Below are 25,972 nucleotides of genomic sequence, written 5' to 3'. Positions count from 1 at the left end.
TTTTGTTTTTTTTCCTTTTTGTTTCTTTAATTATTGAAATTGAAGGAGAAATCTTTTTTTCCCTAGAACACAGAAAGATTGATTTTTTTTCCAACGGGGGGTGGGGGTGGGGGGGTTGGGAGGAGTCAACAAGGACAATGGTTCTCACAGTGCACACAAACAGACAGACGGACAAGGTCTGAGGAGGGGGGGGGGGGGGGGGGGGTGGGAGGGAAGGGGGCTGTGAAGGAGAATGTGAGAGAAAGAGAGAGTGTTGTGTCCCAATGAGTGAAGCAACTCTCACACACATGTCTGAAATAATAAATACGTATTAAAAATCATTCAGTCTCAGCTATAAAAAAAAAAAAAAAAAAAAAAACCTACATCACTGTGACTGAACTGGCAGGAAAGAGGAGAAAATGCAGAGGGGTGTAAGAACACTCCCCCTTTCCTCTGTAGCTGAAGGAGGCGAGTATTACTGTATATGATTGGTCACGTTTTACACTGGCTCTTGTGGTCATTTTTTTGTGTATGTTGTGGGAAATGAAGGTGGGGGGGGCATATGAAGAAACAATGGAGGAGAGGAAAAGGGGAGGGAGGGGGGGGGGGATGGCATATTCACAGAACTGAGACATTCACATCACACAAGGGCTCCTTCACTCTACATAACCAATATACAGCTGCCATTTGTAGATAGAGTAGTGTAATACCAGCTTTATCCATATACACAGCAGTGTAGTAGCACATATGAACAGTATTAGAAGAGGATATAAAGACTGTAACAGTTCTGGTGGAAGGTGCTATACTGTAGTCTTTGGGTACGGTGGAGAGAGGGAGAAGAAGAGGGCGGTAGATGGTCTTGTCCTCTCTTCTCCGGTGTTGGTCCTCTCTCGTCCCCTCTGGCTCTGGGCAAGGGACGGCAGTACTCATGGTGTTGGCTAGTGTTGTTTTTTTTTGTATGTTGTGTTGAGAGAGATGGAGAGAGGAAGGAGAAAGAGAGAGGGAGGGGGAGGGGGATGGAGGGGGATGAGTAAAGGATGGTCTGATTATTTAATAGTATGTTTCTTTCTCCACCCAACCTGCAGAGACAAAGAGAGAGAGACAGGGGTGTCAATGCCTGGGTAAAGGACAAATGGCTGTGTGTGAGTGGATCGATGTGTGAGTGTGCGTGTCTGTGAGTGTGTGTCCGCGCATGTGTGTATTTGTGTGCATATGTGTGTTTGTGTTTGTGTGAGTGCGTGTGTGTGTGTGTGTGTGTGTGTGTGTGTGTGTATGTGTCAGTGTGTGTGTGTGTGTGTGTGTGTGTGTGTGTGTGTGTGTGTGTGTGTGTGTGTGTGTGTGTGTGTGTGTGTGTGTGTGTGTATGTGTCAGTGTGTGTGTGTGTGTGTGTGTGTGTGTGTGTGTGTGTGTGTGTGTGTGTGTGTGTGTGTGTGTGTGTGTGTGTGTGTGTGTGTGTGTGTGTGTTTGTTTGTGTGAGTATGAGCATTTCTGGCACATTCTGGGCCAGTACCTCCGGGGTTTCTGCGCAGGAGGAGTTTTCGGATTTCATCGTAAACAAAGATGAGGAAACTGTAGGGGAATGCGCAGAACCACCAGCTGGGCCTGAGAGAGAGACGGGAACAGAGAAACTGTCTTACACACAGTCACTGAGAGAGAGAGACAGGAACAGAGAAACTGTGTTACACACAGTCACTGAGAGAGAGAGACGGAAGCAGAGAAACTGTCTTACACACAGTCACTGAGAGAGAGAGACGGAAGCAGAGAAACTGTGTTACACACAGTCACTGAGAGAGAGAGACAGGAACAGAGAAACTGTGTTACACACAGTCACTGAGAGAGAGAGACGGAAGCAGAGAAACTGTGTTACACACAGTCACTGAGAGAGAGAGACGGAAGCAGAGAAACTGTCTTACACACAGTCACTGAGAGAGAGAGACGGAAGCAGAGAAACTGTTACACACAGTCACTGAGAGAGAGAGACGGAAGCAGAGAAACTGTTACACACAGTCACTGAGAGAGAGAGACGGAAGCAGAGAAACTGTGTTACACACAGTCACTGAGAGAGAGAGACGGAAGCAGAGAAACTGTGTTACACACAGTCACTGAGAGAGAGAGACGGAAGCAGAGAAACTGTTACACACAGTCACTGAGAGAGAGACAGGAGCAGACTTAACACACAGTCACTGAGAGAGAGAGAGACAGGAGCAGAGAAACTGTCTTACACACAGTCACTGACAAACAGAAGCAGAGAGACTGTGTTACACACAGTCACTGAGAGAGAGACAGCAGCAGAGCTAACACACAGTCGCTGAGAGAGAGAGACAGGAGCAGAGAAACTGTCTTACACACACTGAGAGAGAGACATGAGCAAAGAAATTGGCTTATATACAGTCACAATGAGAAAGACCCGAGCAGAGAGTCAGGTTCACACACAGCCCCTAGACTCTCCTTCAGGAGGTAGATAGGGCAGGCAGTGTGTCTGTGTATGAGAACAGGAGGCACGTGGTCTTGGGTCACTCACTTTAGGGGGTACATCCTGAGTGCCACATCCATCCCGGGGCAGTAGGACAGGAAGGCAGCTAAGGCCGTCTCCTCAAACAGGCCAAAGATCAGGATCTTATTCCTGTAGGGGGCACAAGTGAGACTCAGACAGAGGTACTGGACACATTTATGCATGAGAGAGAAAAGGAGAAAGGCAAATAAAGACAGAGACACTAACAGACTTATATAAAGGTACTGAACGTGTTCATTCACAAGTGAGGGAGAGAGAAAGGCCCGCAGAGACACAGAGCGGCCGAGCACTCCCCAGTACTCACTTCATGCCCTGCTGGAAGACGGAGTTACGTCTGGTCTTGCAAATGATGACATCAGCCCACTGCACCACCACGATACTGACGAAGAACGCCGTGTGGCAGGTGAACTCCACAATCTTCCTCTGCTCGTAGGTCTGGCAGGGAGAGAGAAGGCGTCAGAGAGGGACTCAGAGACAGAGAGAGAGAAACGGAGATGGGCTGGGTGTGGGTACTGACCCACTGCTGGCCGTAGCTGTCCTCGAGGTCGTTCATGGAGCGGTCGTCCCAGTTGAGGCGGATGCCCACCAGCAACGAGGGCAGGAAGCCGTTCTCCGCCAGGATCACAAAGTAGCTGAAGAAGCCCCCCAGAGCCTGGATCATACCTGAAGGAGGGAGAGAGGGGGAGAGAGAGGGAGAGAGAGAGAGAGGGAGAGAGAAAGAGAAAGGGACAGAGAGAGAGAGGGAGAGAGAGGGAGAGAGAGAAAGAGACAGACAGAGAGAGGGAGAGAGAGAGAGAGAAAGAGAAAGAGACAGAGAGAGAGAGGGAGAGAGAGAGAGAGAGAGAGAGAGAGAGGGAGAGAGAGAGAGAGAGAGAGAGAGAGAGAGAGAGAGAGAGAGAGAGAGAGAGAGAGAGAGAGGGAGAGAGGGAGAGAGAGAAGGATGTTTATGGCAATGCCATACAGGAACACTGTGTGTTTGAGTCCTGTCCCCTGTTACCCCATCTCTCCCAGCATTCATTAAGCTCCCTCTGGGGGAACTTATCTTTTCACTTAACCAGTCCACACTGGGACACACAGCCCCAGAGAAAAGGCCAGAGTGGGTTTCATTGTAGAGGGTGGGGGGGGGGGGGGCGTACCGATCTGTCCATAAGCGATGCTGATCAGTCTCTCGTTCACCAGCTTGTCCACGCGAGGGTTCCTGGGCTGTCTCTTCATGATGTCACTCTCGGCTGCCTCGTAAGCCAGGGAGATAGCTGGCACCTGGGGAGACGGAGAAGTCAAACTATTCAGGTGGATCAGGTGCAGATGCGGTTTAGTGCCTGCATGTGGGTGTTTATCTGCATGAAACACCTCACCCCGATATTTTCTTCTGACAATGTGTGCATCTGTGCGGTGGGTGCAGTGTGTGTGTGTGTGTGTGTGTGCAGTGTGTGTATCTCACCATGTCGGTCCCCAGGTCAATGCAGAGGATGGTGATGGTGCCCAGTGGCAGTGGGATGTTAACCATGATGAAGAAGAGGAAGGGTGTGATCTCAGGGATGTTGCTGGTCAGGGTGTAGGCGATGGACTTCTTCAGGTTATCAAAGATCAGGCGACCTGCAGGGAAGAGATGGGACAGACTGTGTCACCTGCAGCTCACACCTGTCCCCTCTACTCAAGGTGACACTCTCTCAGGACGATCCACCCCACCCCCCTGTCCCCTCCCTACCTTCTTCCACGCCTGTGACAATGGAGGCAAAGTTGTCGTCCAATAGAATCATGTCGGCAGCCTGCTTGGACACATCTGAGCCTGAGATCCCCATGGCAACACCAATGTCTGCTTTCTTCAGGGCAGGAGAGTCATTCACACCGTCCCCTGTCACGGCTACGATGGCCCCCTAAGAGACAGGCACGCGACAGAGAAGGGGTCACCACAGAGGGAGGTTTGATGGCTTACGGTGGCTTATCTGTTGGGCAATTCCGGTGCAGTGTGGTGTGATATTTGGGGGTGCAGTGGGGTGGTGTGGTGTGGGGTTGTGGTGTGATACAGAGCAGTAGGTTCCATTACATTATTGGCATTTAGCAGATGCTCTTATCCAGAGCGGCTTAGATAGGTTATCTTTACATGTTATAAATTTATGCAGCTGGATATTTAATGGGGCAGCTGTGGGTTAGGTACCTTGCCCAAGATTACAGCAGCAGTGCCCCAACAGGGGAACCAAACCAGCCACCTTTCAGTTACAGGCCCTGCTCCTTACCAGTACACCACACTACCACCCCAGGGTAGTGGTGTAGTGTGACGTGGGAGTGGTGGGGTGTGGGGTACAGAGCAGTGTAGTGGTGTAGTGTGGGGTTACAGTTCAGTGTAGTGGTGTAGTGTGGGGTTGTAGTGCGGTACAGAGCAGTGCAGTGGTGTGATGTGGGGCTGTGGTACAGGGCGGTGCGGTGCGCAGGTCACCTGTCTCTGACAGCCTTCCACAATGATGAGCTTCTGCTGGGGGGACGTCCTGGCAAAGACAATCTCTGTGTGGTTCCTGAGAACCTCGTCCATCTGTTCCTGGGTCAGGTCCTTCAGGTCTGTGCCATGGATCACACAGGCCTTGGCATCCCTGTCACACACACACACACACACACACACACGCACATCACCTGAGCGCTGTGTCACTGGAGATGGTCCACGAGTGTCAAAATCAGGGCAAATTTTCATAATGGCTCCAAGTGAGGTGTGCAATAAAGGTTACTACTTGTGTGTTTATTTACCTGGAATTAACTAACCAACAGGTGTGTGTCTATGTATGTGTGTGTGTATGTGTGTTACCTGGGGTTGACCTGGCTGACGGGGATGTTGAGCCTGGCGGCGATATCCTCCACAGTCTCGTTGCCCTCAGAGATGATGCCCACGCCCTTGGCGATGGCCTTGGCTGTGATTGGGTGGTCCCCGGTCACCATGATGACCTTGATCCCGGCGGAGCGGCACTTGCCCACGGCGTCAGGCACGGCGGCACGGGGCGGGTCGATCATGGACATCAGCCCCACGAAGCACAGGTTGTCTGTCTGGAAGTTGACGTCATCACAGTCGAAGGCGAAACCCTTGGGGTACTGGTCCTCAGGCAGCAAGAGGTGACAGAAACCTGGGTGTGGAGAAGGGGACGTTAAAGGTGACAGAGAAACCCGTCATCTCCCCCATCATCACCAGTGCCCTCTGCTCATCCACGCATCCATCTGAAGCACCTGAAGATAAGCTCCTTGTCTCTCACTGACTGATCAGCCCTCCAAAAGACCTGCCCATCACTTAGCAATCCCCTCTTCCTCTTCCCAGCTCTCCTTCCTGTCCACTCCGACCACACACCTGCACTACTCCTCTTACCACCCACCCCAAAATCTCATCCCATAGAACCCAGTGCTTTCGTTCTCTCTGACCCAGCACCTCAAGAACCCCCTGCTTTCTTTCTCTTATTAGATTTACAACTCTCTCCTTCAGAACCCCCTTCCCCCCTCTCTCTCTGACTCAGGGCTCTCTCTCCTCCACAACCCCCTGGTTTCTCTCTCTCTCTGACTCAGGGCTCCCTCCTTCAGAACCCCCCTGCTCTCTCTCTCCGACTCAGGGCTCTCTCCTCCACAACTCCCTGCTCTCTCTCTCTGACTCAAGGATCTCTCCTCCACAACCCCCTGCTCTCTCTCTCTGACTCAAGGATCTCTCCTCCACAACCCCCTGCTCTCTCTCTCTGACTCAAGGCTCTCTCCTCCACAACCCCCTGCTCTCTCTCTGACTCAGGGCTCTCTCCTCCACAACCCCCTGCTCTCTCTCTGACTCAGGGCTCCCTCCTTCAGAACCCCCCTGCTCTCTCTCTCTGACTCAAGGCTCTCTCCTCCACAACCCCCTGCTCTCTCTCTCTGACTCAGGGCTCTCTCCTCCACAACCCCCTGCTTTCTCTCTCTCTCTGACTCAGGGCTCTCTCCTCCACAACCCCCTGCTCTCTCTCTCTGACTCAGGGCTCTCTCTCCTCCAGAACGCCCTCCTTTCCCTCTCTCTCTTACCCAGCACCCTCTCCCCCAGGCCCCCCAGCTCCAGGTAGGCGTTCTGGAAGGCCTCTTTGAGCTCTTCGTCCATGGGCTGCTCCTTGCCCTGTAGCAGGATGGTGGAGCAGCGGTCCAGGATCCTCTCGGGGGCGCCCTTCATCACCAGCAGGTAGCGATTGTCATTGGGGTCCTCGGTCTCATGCACGGAGAGCTGGAGGGGGCGTCACAGACAGGGACAATGTCTCAGGTGTCCCATAAACACCTACCACTCTCAAACACAGTACTGTCTGATGCAGGGATTTGAGAGGGTGGAGATAGACAGTAAACTGCAATGTGTATAGGGGTATGTATGGTATGTATCTCTTTTTGTTCAGTACTGCCAGAGCCCCTGCTAAAATGTCAATGTACAGTACCAGTCAAAGGTTTGGACTCAACTGTTATCCTTTATTTTTATTATTTTCCACATTTTAGAAAAAAGACTATGAAATCACACAAATGGAATTATGCAGTCACCAAAAAAGAGTTAAACAAATCAAAACTATCTTATATTTTAGATTCTTCAATGTAGCCAAAAAATATTTTTTTAAATAAAATTTTTTTTGGAAAGAAATTCATGCACAGGCATCAACTTCACTATTTATATTTACCTAAGAAACAAATTTCAAGCATTTAAGCATTTTAAGTCTTTAGATCAAAACGTCTTTGAATGCATGTTTTCCACAATCTTAATCAGGTGTGTCAAAAGTTCTGACAGGCTGAGATTGTGTACACTGGTCTCTCTGTATCTGTAGCTGCATTCTGTAGCGGATCTGTAACGGATTCAGCAGTGGCAATGCTGTCCCAGTGCTTCTCCCTCGGTGGTGCGGTTGGAAAAGTGCAGCGCCACCTCGGCGCATCTCACCTGGTACTTGTTGGTGGAGTTGAAGGGGATCTCGGCCACCTTCTTGTTGTTGTCGCGCATGGCCTTTACGGAGCCGCAGGACAGCTCGATGCACTTGAGCAGGGCCGACTCGGAGGCGTCGCCCGCCACGTCGCGCTTCAGGATGGGCATGTGCTCCTGGCCCGCCTTGAACACGGCGCGGTTGCACAGGGCGGCGATGCGCGCCAGGGACACCCACGTGGTGGAGCTCTTGTCGAAGGAGGTGCCTTTGGGGGCAGGGGGGGAGAGAGTGATAATCCAGTCCTCTGGTGTGTCTCACACTTTCCTGCTCCACAGTCTGGGCATTCTACCTGCCCTGCTCTGGGCATGCTTCAGCACAATGGTTCCCAGGCCTAGGCCTGGTCCTGTCCTTCTCTTTTGGGTGACTGTGCTGTTAAATGAACGCTTATCTGGTTTTTACACTTTTCTGCTGTAAGAATCGGTGAAGGAAATGCATTGTTGGAGGTATGTCTTCGCTAAGAAAAAAATGTTTCTTCTTTGAAACAAAAGAATTTCTTTGTACTTTGCTCAGAATCTGCTGCTTAAATTTGAAGCAATTGTCTCCAAGGATTAATTAGCTGTTTAATAAAATGTCTAAAACCTAAAGACAACGACAGTACTGTGATTGTCCTGGCTGTAGTATCATGTATGTGTGTGTATCTGCAATGCTGTGATGTTCCTCCATGTCTCACCGGACTGATCCTCTGTGGTGTCGGCCTCATGGATCTGGTTGTCGAACCACATGTGGGCCACGGTCATGCGGTTCTGGGTCAGGGTTCCGGTCTTGTCGGAGCAGATGGTGGAGGTGGAGCCCAGGGTCTCCACAGCCTCCAGGTTCTTCACCAGGCAGTTCTTTCGGGCCATGCGCTTGGCTGTCAGGGTCAGACACACCTGGTGGTGGAGGGGGAGGGGCAGAGTAACAGGAAGCATGTGTGAAGGTCAGCTGATTGGCCGGATGCAGCATGACATCATAGTGCAGTGACAACTCTGTCACCGTCATCACAAACTCCTTTCCACAGGCAGAGAGAGTGAGAGATTACATTACATACAGTGGCTCTGGAAAATATTCAGACCCCTTCACTTTTTTCACTTTGCAAGTGCACACTTATGCAAATGAGATATTTCAGTTTTTGATTTTTAATAAATTTGCTAAAATTTCTAAAAAAGCTTTTGCTTTGTCATTATGAGCTATTGTGTGTAGACTGAAAAAAGACAAAAGAATACATTTAATCCAATTTAGATTAAGTCTATGACACAACAAAGTGTGCAAAAAGTAAAGGGGTCTCTATACTTTCCAAAGCCACAGCAGATTACACTATTGTCATTTATCTCTCCTCCAGAGCGACTTACAAAGGTTACAGTTTTTACATTTTATCCATTTATATAGCTGGATATTTGCTGAGGCAATTGTAGGTTAATTACCTTGACCAAGGGTACAGCAGCAGTGCCCCAGTGAGGAACTGAACCAGAAACCTTTCAGTTACAAGCCCTGCTCCTTAGCACTGGGCTATATTGCTGAGAAGGGGACAGGGCAGTGTTGCCGAGTCACCGAGCAGTTACCTCCCCCAACGCCCCCCTCCAAAACACACACACACGCGCGCGCGCAGAGCAGGGGGGACCGCTCACCGTGACGGTGGCCAGCAGCCCCTCGGGCACGTTGGCCACGATGATGCCGATGAGGAAGATGACGGCCTCCAGCCAGGTGTAGCCCAGCACGATGGAGAGGATGAAGAAGGTGACGCCCAGGAAGACGGCCACGCCCGTGATCAGGTGGATGAAGTGCTCGATCTCCTTGGCGATGGGGGTCTTGCCGGTCTCCAGGCCGGACGTCAGCGTGGCGATGCGGCCCATGACCGTGCGGTCCCCGGTGCAGACCACGATGCCACGTGCCGTACCTGTGCCGAGTCGGGGGTGGGGGGGATGGGTGGGGGGGGGAGATTGTCAGTGCTCACGCTGGGATAGCGATTCAGAGAACAGTGACGAGAACATGGTGTTCCAACTCTCTGCTGAGGCACACAGACTCATTAACACAGAGACATTGAGTTTGTTGGTAAAAAAAAGACAGATCTGTGTTTGTGAAAGGGGGCTGCACCTTTGATTGATATATCTAGGCCTTTAAGTCCTGCCTCTTTTTTTAAAAGTAACGTTGGTGAATAGATGCCATGAGTTGCCAGGTTTTTCAAACACATGTACAACACCCTCTGCTGGGCCTCTCTTATATTATCCGAACTACTTTTTATTTTAATTTTGCAAACATTTTTATGTGTTCATAAAAAATGTTTACAATGTTCCATTTTATCCAGAGTGGATTGGATGTCAGCTTGTGAGTACCATCTAAAAGAGTATTTTTTTATGATGAACTTCATCATGATAATATCATATATCAATACTTATGTGTGGCTAGATCGTAACAAATTTCATCCTGACTAAAATGTTGATTTGATTTTGTATGTATGGTAAAAAAATACCAGAGAAATATTCCACATGTTTGATGTGATTTTTTTGAAAATCTGAAAGCACAAATGATTGTCTCTTAGCATTTGTGAGTAATTGGAAACACATAACATCTAACTAATAGCATGTGAACAGGTTTGAGATCCAAGAAGATCTAGAGGTCTCATAATCGTTGCAGAAAATCATGCATCCAAAACAGACACATGCATTACTTTATATACCACAGCATCTGTACTGAAAGACACAGTGAGAAAGAGAGAGAGAGAGAGAGAGAAAAAGAGAGAGAGAGGAAGAGAGAGAGAGAGAGAGGGAGAGAGACTGACTGACACACAGAGAAGATGGAGAAAAATGCTGTTGCCATGACAGCACCTTCAGCTCAGCTGGCTCACAGGATGTGACAGAGCGAGGCGAAATGTAGGACAGAGACAGAGAAATGGATGCTGATGCGGTTGTCATGGTGACAGCACCTTCTACGCAGTTGGTGGAGAAGAAGGCGATGTTGCGGGTCTCCAGAGGGTTGTCATGGGTGCAGTCAGGCGACCGGGTCTGGGGCTCAGATTCGCCGGTCAGGGAGGAGTTGTCCACCTGTCAGAAACACACACAGCTCTTCAGCATGGCATCCCTGCGGAGCTGAGACCTCATGGGTAAACAATACATCTCTGCAGACGTGTTTACACCCCTGCACACGCTTTAAAGTGTAAACAGCAGTGTGTCGCGCGAGAGGGACACGCACCTTGCAGCCGTGGGAGGAGACGATCCGGAGGTCAGCTGGGATTCTGTCCCCTCCCTTCACCTCCACCAGGTCTCCGGCCACCACCTCCTCAGCGTTGATCTGCATCTTCTCCCCCTCACGGATCACCAGGGCTTGCTGCAGAGAACGCATGGAGAGGGGTCACTACAGAAACACACGCTGACCACACTCTGAAAACGCTCTGACCACACACTGACCACACTCTGAGAATACTGACCACACACTGACCACACTCTGAGAACACTCTGACCACACGCTGACCACACTCTGAAAACGCTCTGACCACACACTGACCACACTCTGAGAACACTGACCACACGCTGACCACACTCTGAAAACGCTCTGACCACACATTGACCACACTCTGAGAACACTCTGACCACACACTGACCACACTGACCACACCAACACTGTGACTTTACACACCCACACTGACCACACTGACCACACAACACTATGACCTCACACACACTGACCACACACTGACCACACTCTGAGAACACTCTGACCACACACTGACCACACTGACCACACCAACACTGTGACTTTACACACCCACACTGACCACACTCTGACCACACCAACACTGTGACCTCACACACACTGACCACACACTGACCACACTCTGAGAACACTCTGACCACACACTGACCACACTCTGAGAACACTCTGACCACACACTGACCACACTCTGAAACCACTCTGACCACACACTGACCACACTCTGAGAACACTCTGACCACACACTGACCACACTCTGAAACCACTCTGACCACACACTGACCACACTGACCACACCAACACTGTGACTTTACACACCCACACTGACCACACTCTGACCACACCAACACTGTGACCTCACACACACTGACCACACACTTACTACAGAGACACACTGACCACACTGACCGCAGCAAAACAATGACCATATGCTGACAACCCAGATGGACTGACCACACATCCATGCTGACCACACACTGAACACACGGGCATACTGACCCTGCAGATAAACTAAGCACATATACAAGCAGAGTGACACACATATTTGGTCAACAGAGAAGCCACAGTATCCACTGAGACTGAACCACTCAGACAGAGAGAGGAGGCCCCTGTTCACAGGGAGGGATCGTGTCAGAGGCTGCTTTCTGTACCTGGGGCACCATGTTCTTGAAAGACTCCATGATTTTGGAGCTCTTGGCCTCCTGGAAGTAGGAGAAGCAGCCAGTGATGATGACCACAGCGGACAGCACGATGCCAAGATATAACTGCGGGAGATGGAATGGCAAGAGGAAGAGAGAGAGAGCGAAAGAGAGAGGGGAGAGAGAGAGAGAGAGATCACTTATCATCCAAAACACCACCTCACTGGACCTCTCCTGAAGACCTGCTGAAGCTGAGGCTAAGCTTGGCTGATAGCCAGAGAAACCCAATGCAGCTGGGACTACTAAATTGCTTCACCTGTTTTAATGACTTTATTATTATCTTCAGACAAACCATCAACTGTGACTCATAAAACCAGTTTCTGTCACCCACGCTCTACTATGCGTCTCGCCAGCAATCACTATTCAGTCAACGCTTACTACAAACTCAAAGCACGGAGACTGGCTAGCATGTCTTCTCTCGCTACAAGTGAACACGTCTGGAGATGACGAAGACAATACATAGGTGATCTGGCTTACACAGTGCCATTTTCAGAGGATATACTTCTCAAAGGCCCCAGGCAGGTGCACGGTATCTCAATTTAAACACGGCTACTTTGGGAATGCCATTTCAGCCATCCAGCCTCACTCTCAATGCGCAGGTTACAAATTCATACATCTTTTTATTTTCTTTCGGGGGGGGGGGGGGGGCACACACGTTGTCCCCTGCAGGCTCGTCCTCAGTCGCCGCCTGGATGGCATAGGCCAGGAAGCAGAGGATGGCTCCCGTCCACAGCAGGATGGAAAAGCCGCCAAACAGCTGGCGGCAGAACTTGACCCACTCAGGCGTGGTGGGAGGCGGGGTGAGGGCGTTGGGCCCGTCCCGAGCCAGGTATTCTGCTGCCCTGGCATTGGTCAGACCCTGAGAGAAAGACGGTGAGAGTGTAATTTACCATCACATAGAATCCCATTTATTTTGCGTCCATAAAGTTTTACACATCATTAATTAAATTATCCTAACATTTATTAAATTCAAATTTATTAACTTGCAATAATCCTTCAAATTCAATTCAGTGTACAATTTACACTTTCATGAAAATCAAAAATGTTCCCAGATGTACATTGCATTGTTTCAGTTCACTCTCTGCAACAATAGGTGGCAGCACTGTACCACACATCATATTTCTTGTTCATGAAAGGACAAGTGTTCAGCTCAAGGATGACTAGCTTGCTTGCTGAAACAGATTGGTAGTGAGGTAATTACTAGTGCTGGAGTTGTTGGAACCGGTGAGCCAGCCAGAATGATACATCGAGTTAGTTTATTTGGAACATAATTCTAATTTATAATCATTTATTTTGCTGGATTTTTTTGTGTGAGTGAAATCATGCCCAACTTTAGCTAGCTAGTTACATCAGTCCAACTACCCAGCTTGCTAACTACAAGAATATGTACAGTCCATGTATGTGTGTGTGTGTGTGTGTGTGCGTGTGTTAGACAGCTAGACAAACAGAAGAGTGATTGATATATTTGCCCAATTAAAAAAATCCTAAAACTTCCTCATTTATTTTATGTTCTAACATGTTCTTGATTAAAGTAACATATTCATTCATCCCTTGGCATTGTGAATTTTACATCACAAAGCACAATACACACTGCCCTGGCTAGCAGCCAGAGCTAGTGAGCTGTCTGTCCACATTCAGTGAGGCGGTGGGTTTCGGTGTCACAGAACCCGGTGTTCTTGTGTCCATCGCAGCCGGGACACCGAGCCACTCACCTGGACGATGTCTGTGTTGTATTTCCGGCAAACTTCTTCCACAGACATCTTGTGCTCCGTCTGGCATAGTGTAGAGAGGGAGGAAGAGGCAGAAGCGGAGAAAGAAAGAGAGAAATACGGAAGAGGTGAGACGGGGTAGAGGGGCGCTATGTGGATGTCTTTGTGTCCAGTGCCAATGGCTGAAAAACATTCCTGCTTGTCTATTAGCTTGCTTCGTCAGTATCATGGCACCGTATAAACACATACAATGTTAGAACGTAGAGGGCTGGTTGACCCTTCCAGTACGGCCTACGTTTCCCTGTCATCTGACGATCCCTTGAACCCATGCCCATTTCTGTGTCCTTCATGCACTGTGAAACCCAGAATGACGATAAGTCTTGAGATGGAGGACACCAGCACACCTTCAAATCCAACGCGCAGGAAACCCACCTGTAATATCGAACCGGCGCTCTCTGATCGAAGAATGGAGCTGATGTCCGGATTTTACCGACACAAAGGAACATGATACAATAAAAGCTTATCGACATACCCAGCCACAGAGGGCAGACACAGAGGGATGTAGCCCTTCAATGTCATTTAGCTGATGTATTCCTCACAGAGATGGTCATTCGAAGCCTTTGAGGTTTGTGACCCTCTGAACTAATCAATTTAAGGCCTATTTAAGGTCCTACTCGCTGTTAGGTTAGTTCAGGATACTCTGTGTCTTTGAGGGGATGGGATGACCGCCCAGCAGAGCTGTTGTTTGTGTTGTAGTGACAGGCAGTCAGGCCACCGTGCTGACTCCTGGTTTTGTGGTTTTGTAATGTGTAGAACTGATGCTTTGTATGGCCTAGATGTGGTCACCGCCATTCCAGAACATTCCAGAACAGTCCAGTAACTGCATTCGTTAAAGATCTGTACTCGGTGTTCTTTAACATAAAGATGATGCTAAAGATTACAAACATTTCAGCATATTAATTTCATCAGTGAAATGGCGCTGTTCTATGGCCATCCTTCACATTCTATCTCTAAAACGCAATCGCAGGTGTACAGGTGAGTCAGCAGGGGATTGCCAGTCGGTGACTGTTTTCACTAAGAAAACTGAGGAGTTTCTTGTAGCAGAAAATTTACACGTGTGCACAGAAATCGATGAGCACTCACCAGAGGGACTTCCCTCTTCAGGTCGTCCAGGTCTTTGCCCTTCTTCTTCTTGGGGGAGTCCTTGTCATCCTTGTCCTGCGTGGTGGCCACGCGGTAGCTGTCTGACCGCCCGTACTGCGGAGGACAGACACAAGCTCTCAGGGCGTGGCAGCACTGCTGGTCATGTGACCCCGGGTTCAAGGGTGACCCTCTCAATGGGCCACTCACTTCCTGGTCTTTGTTCCTCAGGATCTGAGACATGGACTTGCAATTTCTGGCAATTCTACTAATTGCCGACAATTCTAATTTGCTCTTTTCTTTGAAGCAGCAACTCACGACCCTCTCAGCAACAGAGCAATTCCACACCCATAAACGTTCTATTCACCTGAAACTATAAATGATAATATAATGGCTTGACTTTTTACCAGCATTTTGTCAAAACCGCTTTCTTCACTGCAAGGTACTACAGAAACATGAGGGGCTGTATCTTTAGCAGGGTGAAAAGAGCAGCCCACACAGTCCCTGTAAGAGCTTAAGACAATGACTCACACACACACACACACACCTGCTGCCCCTCCCCATGTCCCCCCCTCCCCTGCTTTCAGCTGCCCCCCCCCCCCCCTTTATCTGCCAAATCCATCAATCCCCCAAACCACTCCATCAACGTCACTCAAATTGCACATTATCCCAGAAGAGTACAACACTGCCAAACTTTTTCTAATACCTATCTGCCATGGACAAACTGCTGCAAACATCTTATGCAATTTTATTAACCAACGCTGTACTGTCAATAGCAAACAGATGAAATAGGTCAAGACAAAAACATGGTGCCCTGTAGGTGAATGAGTGACAGTTACCCAGCATGCACTGCAAGATTGTGTGAGCTTTTGAGGTTTAACCAGAGGAGAGCAAACGGCAAGAGCTAAGGGTTGAGGGTCATTTCCTCGCTGTCCGTCACAGGACCCAGCAGCATGTACAGACATTTTCTGACACAATTATTGGACCCGCACACCCATGTGACGTGAAGACTGGTGATTCCACACGGCAACTGTGCTGACTAATGCCCATGAATCAACATTGTCTATCTACGAGGCCATGAACATCACCCACACAGTTAAAAAGAAGCACTTTCATGCCCATTGTGTGGAGTCCAGAATCCAAAACCACAATCATATTCAGTTGCCTTTTGCATGGTCATCCGCATTCCGGAATTTCACTTGAGTTCTAGATGCGGAACGTGAACACGTGCAGGAAGGTGTGGAAACCAGACGGTGAAGCTCTGACCCTTCACTGGTTCCTTTGATGCCTTCCCTCTCTGTGCTGTGCTTACAGAGGCAGCCATGGCTGCAGAGGGGCGGAGAGAGGCAGATCAGGGCTGGCTCTGGGGTGCAGTGGGTGGGGCCGGGGCGGGGTTTGGGCGGAAGTGGGTGGGGTGGCGGAACTGCAGCAGGTGGAGCTTCATGCCTGATGCTGCAAGGCAGAGCTAGGGTGGACCTAACAAGTGGGAACGCACAACACACAAATAGTGCACCTCCTTTCCTGCTGCTACACGCAGGCTTCTGCAAAATTTCATTTAGCACAGCCAGATAACCGTGACCCTTTTTTCCTGCTGCAGCACCTTCGCCAACACGCACAGCTAAGTTTAGAGCTGGCTGGTCACTTCCTACCACTCCGCTACTCTCAAGTGAGTGAAATGATTTTATCTTGTAAGGACTGTTATTTTTAATTTACCTTGTTCATCACCCTTAACAAGTGGTCAAACCACGATCTCAAAGAGGAAAGTGGCTTGGAAAGTGACACACCAACTGTGAAGACGCAGAGCAAAGAGCTGACTTTAGCACAGAAAGAGGAAGCGCTGGATAAGTTTGCTAAGAGCCCGGACTTAACAGTATCAGCCTTATCCTGTCAGACTGACCCTCAGCATCAGCAACAGTTTGTACAAAGTCCAAGTTCCTGCCATGTTTAAAACCTGTATGGGATAGGCTGGATGGAGATCCTTGGAATGTATTTAGAAAATCTGCACCAGGTTTTTCAGCTATGTAGCCAGCATTTAAATTAGGCTAAATTAAACTTTATTGACAAGATCATTAACCCTTCTGCGGTGGATTTAAGGTATGGTTCAATTTATTGTCTGCTTCACAAACTGTGACAGCAGACCTTAGAAAGCGTGCCACATTTTTTTAAAGGGGGGAGACATGCCGGCACCAGAACTATCCTCTTACGCAATTACGTAACGCAGTGGAGTCCTGCATACCTACACAATTACAAAGGACTCACGAGCAAAAAACGCAACCCAATATTTGAAACTGTGTCGCCACGTTGTGGTGCAGCCAAAGTGCTGCGGAACTGATCCGGGTGGAAACCTGGGTGCCCAGGGATTCTCAGGGTGTCCACCTTCAAATTAACTCGAGGCTTTTTTTATGGGCCCTCAGTAACGAAACTGGAAAAGAACATCATTTAGGTAATTTTGTTCTCAGCTCATGCTGCAAGCTTATTCTGTGTTTAGTTGATACATTTTCATTTACACACATGTGACATTGTATGATATTCACCGCTGTTTCGTGACTGTCCCAGTGATCCCACAGTGACGTTATGGAATATGACTGGCTGCTCTTTCCTGTTTACCGCCCTTATGGAGTTAACCACACTCCCATTTATGGCTAATCCCTCACCGACCGGGCTCTGCCTTACAGACCTCCAACATCCCATGATACCCAGCACCATGGTAACGCTCCCTCACCCCCCCCAGAGCTTTAGTCGTTCTCTAATTCAGCCCTGTTAATTAATTTCTTTATTCCACCGCTAATTAATCAACCAGGAGGGGAGTTTGAGGCTTGTGCTATCCTGCCAGGCGATCTGTATGAAGTTAACATGCATGTCACAGTAAAACTTTGGAAGCTGAAAGATGCTGCTCAGTTCAAGAATAATTTATAAATATAATGTACAAACAACCAAACACTTTCCCTGGACTTGCATTCTTCCGGAAAGAATGAAACCCTCTATCAATGTGCCCTTGTTCCAATATGCAAATGTGCAAACAAGACAGCCAATTAAATGCTGTTATGGATTGACTCAGCAGTGGTTACATGAGTACAGCGAGAGGGCACAGCCTCAAATTTCAAACAATCACTGGCGAGAACCAAAACTCAATGGGCGCCCGCATCTGGAACAGAACGTCCTTCCCAGAATCGATCAGCACAAAAAAAAAAGCCCCAAAGCATGACTGGAAGCAAGTAACTTTATCCCAATGTGCAAACAGCGTGTCCACTATAGAGTAGAATTCAGTGCCTTTGGAAAACAAGTCAAAGCTGCTCATTCCTTTACTTTCCTATTCATAAGAGCCTCAATACAAGAGAATCCTCACCGTGGCAACACTGCATCCTGCCATGTAAAGTGTGAGGGGACTCAGAGATGGTCTCCAGGGCTCCAGAGATGATCTGGATTTGTGATTTCATCTTGGATTAATCAGGAATTACACACGTCACCCCTTCAATCAATGGAAGTATGTGGCCATCTGTGTGAGGGAGGGGGGATGTCATGCCTTAATGCGTCAGTATGTACCTGAGTGTGTGTGTGTGTGTGTGTTTCTGTTCAGTTCAGTCTGGACACTAACAACAGAACAGCTTTTTAACTGCTGCTGTAGTTTTTCTGTACAATGCTTTGCCGATAAGACGTAACCCTTCAGTGAGCAGAAAGGGAGGAACGCAGCCTGACTTCATCTGACTCATACTTGCCTGGGGTTTCTGCTGGGAGAGGGACACCATGCTGGACCTACAACAGCCACAGGAGTTCAGAAAGGACAGACGCTCAAGGCTTTACACAAGCTGAAGCCACTGCACTGCTGCTGCCGGGACTGCACCACCGCGCGTTAATCCTCCCGATATCTGCCAGGGCTTCCCAACGCCGCGGCTTCCTGTCGAGCGCCACGTTCGCACCTAGAAACTTCCGCCTGGTGCTCTGCGGGGAGGGCGGATGATGCAGGCGGCGGCGGTTCGGGATGGAGAAGCCGTGAGGAGACGGGCTTCCCCGCTGAGCCTGGCTCCAGCAGGGGCCTCTTTCCGATTAGACGGCGGAAAGAGGGTTTCCTTTTGTGGCTCCCCCACCGGGGACACTGAAGGTCCCGAAATGGCCTCTGTAACCTGTGCGGTGCTCTGCTTTAGACACCTCTGACTGGGCTTTAATAAGGGTGTGTGAAATCAGGTGTGTGAATAAAGGTGTGTGAAACTGACCTTCCATGACATTGGGATCTAGAGCGAAGTGAAATTAGTGAAAGTTACGGACGCCTGTTGGAGATGGAGTCTGGGGGTCTTGTAGCCCTGTATCAGCATGTGCTAGGCAGTGCTGGCTATAAGCATGCCTGTGCTATAAGCGTGACTGTGACAGCCTGCACAGATATCGCAGTGCATACAGCAGACTGCGCAGATATCGCAGTGCATAGAGTAAACTGAGCAGGTTAGTAGATTAGAATCCGGTTTGCTGGCTACCTGGTGTTAAATGACGACTGCATAATGACCTAGACAGCGTCTAATTATTTTAACAGCTCATGGCGCCAGCCCATCTTCTTCTTTGCTGCACTTCGTTAGCAAACCTGTAAAATGTCAAACTATTTCTGGCCTAAAACATGATACAGTCATAATGACACAACTCAACAACGCGATTCAAGAATAACTTCAGCTGTCTGACGGGAGACCGTCTTTGTACCCATTCAATGACCCATATTGGATGGAATGGTAAGCTTACTGTCCACAGGTTTTAAAAGGCATGGTCTTCAGTTCTGTGGTGTTGTTAAAAAGGCTGAGTGTGACAGTACTTTGGAACTAACCAAGTACAAAAAAACGTCTGAAAATAAATGAATATAAAATATAAAAATTCTCATTTCCTCTCTCTATCCATTTAGCTTTTCAAATTTAATTTCTTTCAAATCTCTATTCCTCGTTGTCTCTCCCTCTCGCTCCATGTCTTCTGCCATCTCTCCCTCTCTCTTGCTCTCTGTCTCTTTCTCCCCCTCATTCTCTCTCCTTCTCCCTCTCTCCATCTCCCTTTTTCTCTCTCTTTCTCTTCCCCCTGTCTCCCTGTCTCTCTCGACCTTCATCTTCCTATTTCTCTCTCATTCTCTCCCTCTCTCTCCCTTTCCCTCCATCCCTCACTTTCGATCCCTCGCCCTTTCCCTCCCTCCTTCTCTTTCCTTCCCTCTTCCTTTCTCCCCCTCTCACTCTCTTCCCCTCCCTCTCCACCCTCTCCATCTCCTTTTTTCTCACTGTTTCTCTCCTTTTCTCTCCCTCTATCCCCCACTCTCTCCCTCTCTTGTGGGTGAAGAGGTGTCTGGAAGGCCTACACAGGGTAAGAGTCTGCTTCTGTCTCTGTCTCTGAGACCCCCGAGCTGGAGCTCTGTCACAGGGAGGTGTGCACGCTAATGCACTGGCTCCATTCCATTTTCGCTGCTGCGCTGCGTGTAAGCAGCGGCAGGCACATCGCGACCTCCCGGCGAGTGGGTCACGATGTACCAACTGTGTGTCCACAAGCGTGTGTGCGCGTGTAACGACGTGTTGCGACGTGTAAGTGTGTGTAACCCCAAGGCCAAAGGACCATCTGTCGGGCGGCCCTGCCACCGCTGCTGTGGGCGTGGCAGGGGCTGGGGGGGGGTGGGGCCGGGGCCGGGGCTGGGGGTGGGATTAAGACGGCTTAATTCAGCGTGGGATTAACCCACTGAACATTGGCACTGCCACACAACAACAGCGACATGGGAGCCCGGCAGGCCTCACCTGGCCGCAGACATACCTGTAAACACAGACGCAGGGAGTGCGCTCGCTCAGCTGGCAGTAAAGACCTGTATGCGCACACACATGCGCCTTCCCCACAGCGCCGCATTATCTGCTCTGCTGAAGGCGCTGGCTGTCCCTCGACGCCCAAACACGGGCACTTTCCACCCCCCCTCGCCCCGGGAGGCCTGCCGACCCCCAGAACAGCAGCCAACAGACTGTACCCCCCCTATTATCTGGGCTGGACATCCCCAGATACACAAAGACACACACACAGACATCTCGGGGACATATGAACCCCCAAAACCCATATATATGGGGACATAAGTCCACGTCCAGCGCGAGTGATGCTCCACCAGTCCCCCACAGCGGTCTTTGCTGCCAAGTCTATGCTCCAGCCACGACTTTAATTCTCTCATTTCCTCAACCAGTTTCTTTTTTTTCAAATTAAATTTCTTTCACATCTCTATCCCTCGCTGTCTCTCCCTTTCGTTCCCCCTCTCTCTCTTCCTCTCCGTCTCTCTCTCTCTTCCTCTCCGTCTCTCTCTCTCTCTTCCTCTCTCTCTCTCTCTCTCTTCCTCTCCGTCTCTCTCTCTCTCTTCCTCTCCGTCTCTCTCTCTCTCTCTCTTCCTCTCACTCCCTTTTTCTCCTCCTCTCACTCTTTCAGTTCCTCTCTCTCCTCCATCTTCCCTTTTTCTGTCTCTTTCTCTCTCTCTCCCTCTATCTCCCTCTCTCGTGGGTGCGGCGGTGTCTGGAAGGTACTGTCTGCCCCTGTCTCTCTGTCTCTCAGACCCCTGAGCTGTTCCTCCAGAGGACGGAGCTCTGGCTGAGGGGCATATGAGCCCCCCAAAACCCATACAAGTCCACGTCCAACATGAGTGATGCTCCACCAATCCCCTGCAGGGGACATTGTTGCTACGCCTTTGCCCCCCACCCCCCCGCCTCTTTAATTCTCTCATTTCCTGTATCAATTCATGAGACCCTCTTAGCCTCATTTCCCCCCAGTGTGTAACATTACAAAATCTCACACAACAGACCCCCTCCCCTCCCCATCTGTCTCTGCCCCGACCCCCCCCCCCCCCCCACTGATCCGCTCATGCAGACAGTGGTGCCCCAGACTCACTCATGGTGTGAGTGGATGAGCTTATAGCAGACAGTGTACACATAAACACACTGAGCACAACAAACGGCTGTTGTGAGAGCTATGCGTGTGTGTGTGTGTGTTTGTGTGTGTGTGAGTGTGTGTGTGTGTGTGTGTGTGTGTGTTTGTGTGTGTGTGTGTGTGTGTGTGTGTGTGTGCTTGTGTGTGTGTGTATGACAGCTTGTGTGTATGTATGAGTGTGTGTATGTGGGCACAGATTAGTGGGTACGGCTATGCATGAGTGTGTGTGTACATATATGCACATGTGTATGTATATGAGCACAAGTCTTGTATATATGAGTATGTGTATGTTTATGACAACTGTGTGTATGAGTGAATGTGTGTATATGTATGTACGAGGGTGCGCGCAGATTAGTGGGTATGTCTGTGTGTGTGCGCGTGTGTGTGTGTCTGTGTGTGTGTACACTGGTCACTGTGGCTGCAGACCCACAGCAGGCATGCAGTGAGAGCTTCTATGTTTGAGTGCAGGTGTGTGTGTGTGTGTGTGTGTGTGTGTGTGTGTGTAGGCGTGCAGTGAGAGCTGACAGACTGCTGGGCTGCATTAGGGAGCAGGTAGGCGGCTCCCTCATCGTCTCCACAGAGCGGCCTGAGTGTTTATGACACTCTCCCCCACCCGCAGTGGCCATGGGGAGGCTTCCTCAGGGCAAACACAGAGTCGGGAGTGCCGCTCCTTTCACCCGCCCTGAGAGCATTTCCCCGCCAAACACACACACACTCTCACCTTGACATCAGCCCGTCTGCGGGCATTAAAAACGGCACCATTCCAGGTCATCAGATCTCATTTTTGGGGGGCAAAAAAAGCGTCTGCAAAAAAAGCGCTGGCCCCTGTTGCCTCCCGCAGAATCGTTACAAAAGTCTGTCTGTTCCAGCGGCGAGGGCTTAAGGCAGGGGCACAAACAGGTCATTGATCACACTGCAAATATTGACAGAGAGCCATTATGCAGCGTGTCGTTGTCCGTCTCCCTGCCGCTGCTCTGAATGTAGACCGCGTCCAGCCGCCCATCGCTGCAGCCTCAACCGCAGAGGATCACGGCTCCGAAGAGCTTCTCTCTCACCTCTCTGGGGACGTTTGGTTCGTTCACCCAGACGAATTGATTTTCACAAACGAGAAAACGAAAACAAACGCAACCCAGGCTGAAACGGGCACGTTTTCACATCACACTGGTGTCAGTGCAACTGGCTGGCCGGTGGAGCTGGTGTAATGAGCCGAAATGCGACACAAATAAAAGAGCAGCAGTTAAAAAAATGTTTTTAATTATACAGTATTTATTTTGAAAAGGATCTGAAACCCATGAACTCGTTATGGATCTCAGTCTGGTCCAATGCGAACACCACCACAGGATGCTTTGCATGTCTGGGCCAAGACAACACAGTCACGGTGGCAGAACGCCCTAACCGGCCAATCCCATCGCAGCAAAGAGTGGCCCGACAGGAAGGGACTGGTCCTCCCCAACGGGCCCAAGACTGACACCCCCCTCCCTCCCCTGCTGGCGGAGAGCTCTGATCTATCTGCTCTGTTGCTCAAAGTGATGCAGCTACCAAAACAAAAATTCCCACTCACACATACAACCTCCCTGACTTCAATAGCATTCAAACCACACCTGGAGATCATTCAGCGCCACCTCCCCTACACACACACACACACACACACACACACACACACACACATACACAGTTCCTCTGTACTCTGGTACAGAGCTTAATGCCAGCAGCAAGGGGCCCCTATCGAATGTTCTTACACCACAGCCTTACAAAATTAGTCTTTGGTCCATCTCCTACACCGAACTGACCTCCGTATATTGATTTCCAGGCTTTGATGGATTAAATGTCTCACCATCCCTCCGCTCTCCCCACGCGCAGGGCCCGCCTATGGAAGCTCTTGCTCGGGAATTTCCACTCTCCACGCTCCGCCCCCTGTTTGACGCAGAAACCGAGTTGTGCGCGATTCCCCCTTTGGCAACGGCACCAACCCCCCGACAGCACGAAAGGCACAGCTCCAAGCGATAGGGCAATCGCAAAACGCATCACGTGAGAGGCAACGCTCCACGGAGCAGACCGAACGTGACTGATTCCAAGAGATAAACGTTGAGATTGTGTAGATGACGGTGCATCTTTTTATCACAAACGTCAAGGGTGGTAGAAAATAATTAGCAATATATTTTCCTCAGTTGACGTGGCCGTTGTGAAATGCATTATGTCGACGCTATTCTGCAAACGTATGGAAAGAAACTGGTATTACAGGCTGAAATAAATACCAATGAATCAGTAAAATAGGTTACGTATGCATCGGTTACATGCTTATCGCAATGTCCCTAACAACGGACATTATGGGGAACCGAGCATCCATTTTGACGCAGTGTCTGTGCCGGCAGATGATGGTACCAACCCATCAGTTTTTCTGCCAGTGTTTTCGTGGTTTAAGGGTTTTCCAGTTCGTTGCATCCTGGTTGTTTTTCGCAGAGAACAGATCCTGGCAGGTTATTAGTATACATGCAAACTTCACCCAAATGAACCATCCGTGTCAGACATCATGACATTCCATCCCCCCCTCTCTCTCATTATACAGGCGAAACGCGCGTCGCCATCCGCTCCGTCATGGCATCGAAATGATTCCCCCGAGATAAAGCGGATGAGTTCGTACCGAAAAACAGGTGAACTCAGACTATGAGCCCAAGTAATTCAATTGGCGCACATGGATGCGCAATTCATTAGATAATCATATCATCAGCAGCGTTCTGGATATTTTTTGCTATAATCAATGTACTGCATCACGCACATTTAAAACTGCCAATGCTTAGTCTACATAAAGCTTGATAGAAATTAAACTGCCTATGCTGTGCCTAAATTTGTTCTGGTTACCGGCTCTGCTTGCATTTGACGCAGTGTAACGCTGTCTATCTGGGCTGTGCGCTTCTACCTCAGCCATGATATCTGATTCCCACTTCTTCAGCATCCCAAATCTCTACACCATACATACGTTTCATTCTACTAATATATATACACAAAAAGCAGTCAATTGTGGAGACTGAATCTGTCACAAATTAAGAAGGAAATGGGATGGAGAAGGTTCTCGTTTTTTTCTCCCAGTAACCGCATTATGACGCATGGGCTGGATGTGCAGACTCGCGCTGGAGCATCGCTGTCACACAGACCTGACGCAATTTGGAACACCGCACCATCGTCCCACATATAGCACAGCAATTTTTTCGACATCCAGTCCCATTCTTGCATAGCTAGGCACATTTCACATACCAGTAGAACCAACACGAAGAAACGAGCCGCAGATGAAGAAAGCAAGAGTGAAAGGAAACCGTGTCCTTGGGTTTTCCCTCAACCGTTGCTTTGAAGCTGCAGAATTGATATTTTCAGTTCACAGCTTCTTAACGCATTAGTCGCACCAATTTTTGTAGCAGCCTGTGCCTCGCATTGCCATTTTGCGTAAAACGGAACTGGAGACTATATCCGATCTGACACAAATTTATTTCAAATAACTATTAACACAAGTGTCAGGCGCAAAAATGGCAAATAAATAATAGCCTATGGTTGTTCTGTCTTCCTGCAACACAACAATGAAACATTAGCTGGCTACATCTTTTACAACATAAAATAGAAATTTCAGTCTTACCCCCATTCTGGCGCAGTCACTCGGTTCCCTTCAGGTGATGAAACCGCTCGAGGTTTAATTTGATCAGAATAACTGAGGTAAAAATGTTGAAATCAGACAAAATGTACTGGCAGTTAGTTTGAAAATCGATTTTCTCTCACTTGCAACAAAAAATACTTGCAACAGAATTGTTATAAAAATTAATAAATGAAATAAATGGATTGTCTAAGATTTGTGTAAGCGTATGAAAGGGGATATATTAAAAGATAATGTATTTTCATTGAACACCTCTGGGAGGGTGTATTACATTTAAAATGCGTGTGGTATTAATATAATATTATAATCACGGGCAGTACAGCCAGCGAGGATGTAGGTATCTCACTCGCTGGTCTGTGACAATTGCAACGAAGCCGTTCAGGCTACGAGCCGCACCGCCTAGTTTTTTGGATTTGGTCTCCCTCCGCTGCGCCGCTAGCTGCCGTAGTACTCCCTTTTTCCTCTCTGCACCACTCCGCCCGTGGAAGAAGCGCCGGTGGGTGTGTGTGATGTACCGCCCCAACACAGCGAGGCTCATAAACGGGCTGCCAATAGGACCCTCCCATGAACCACTTCCTCCACCAATAGGTAATCCGTGAGCGCTATTAACGATGGGTCAATTAGCCAATAATTTCAAAAGAATTTGTTATCCGGGCCAATCCAGTAGCGCAAGTGCCCCGCCTTCTTTACTGCAGAATTCCTGGGCAGCCAGGCAAGAGAAGCGCGCGACTAAGGCCGATTAATTTGAATGGGCGTGTTACAGTTGG

General features: G+C 49.2%; 1 protein-coding gene across 3 annotated transcripts; it reads right to left on the bottom strand.

The window, feature by feature from the left end:
- Positions 1–341: 341 nt before the first annotated feature.
- Positions 342–25,698, bottom strand: LOC118796615 (sodium/potassium-transporting ATPase subunit alpha-3). 3 transcript variants are annotated; one of them, XM_036555606.1, is made up of 22 exons: positions 25,602–25,698; positions 25,191–25,262; positions 14,666–14,779; positions 13,526–13,585; positions 12,469–12,672; positions 11,766–11,879; positions 10,597–10,731; positions 10,331–10,448; positions 9,036–9,304; positions 8,102–8,300; positions 7,392–7,636; positions 6,509–6,701; positions 5,289–5,601; positions 4,929–5,079; positions 4,200–4,368; positions 3,933–4,087; positions 3,628–3,751; positions 3,009–3,154; positions 2,796–2,926; positions 2,501–2,602; positions 1,490–1,581; positions 342–1,058 (listed from the first exon to the last, which is right to left on the bottom strand). In XM_036555606.1, exons 2-22 carry the CDS (start codon positions 25,194–25,196, stop codon positions 1,030–1,032), a joined length of 3,069 nt encoding a protein of 1,022 aa, XP_036411499.1. In that variant the 5' UTR covers positions 25,197–25,262; positions 25,602–25,698; the 3' UTR covers positions 342–1,029. The 3 variants fall into 3 exon arrangements, with proteins under 3 accessions (XP_036411499.1, XP_036411500.1, XP_036411498.1); XM_036555607.1 differs by lacking the exon at positions 25,602–25,698 and adding an exon at positions 25,552–25,574; XM_036555605.1 differs by lacking the exon at positions 25,602–25,698 and having other exon boundaries at positions 25,191–25,594.
- Between the last annotated feature and the right edge of the window lie 274 nt (positions 25,699–25,972).

The sequence above is a fragment of the Megalops cyprinoides genome, chromosome 21 (assembly GCF_013368585.1).
Source record: "Megalops cyprinoides isolate fMegCyp1 chromosome 21, fMegCyp1.pri, whole genome shotgun sequence".
Lineage (NCBI taxonomy): Eukaryota > Metazoa > Chordata > Actinopteri > Elopiformes > Megalopidae > Megalops > Megalops cyprinoides.
This window is presented reverse-complemented; position numbering and strand designations above follow the sequence as displayed.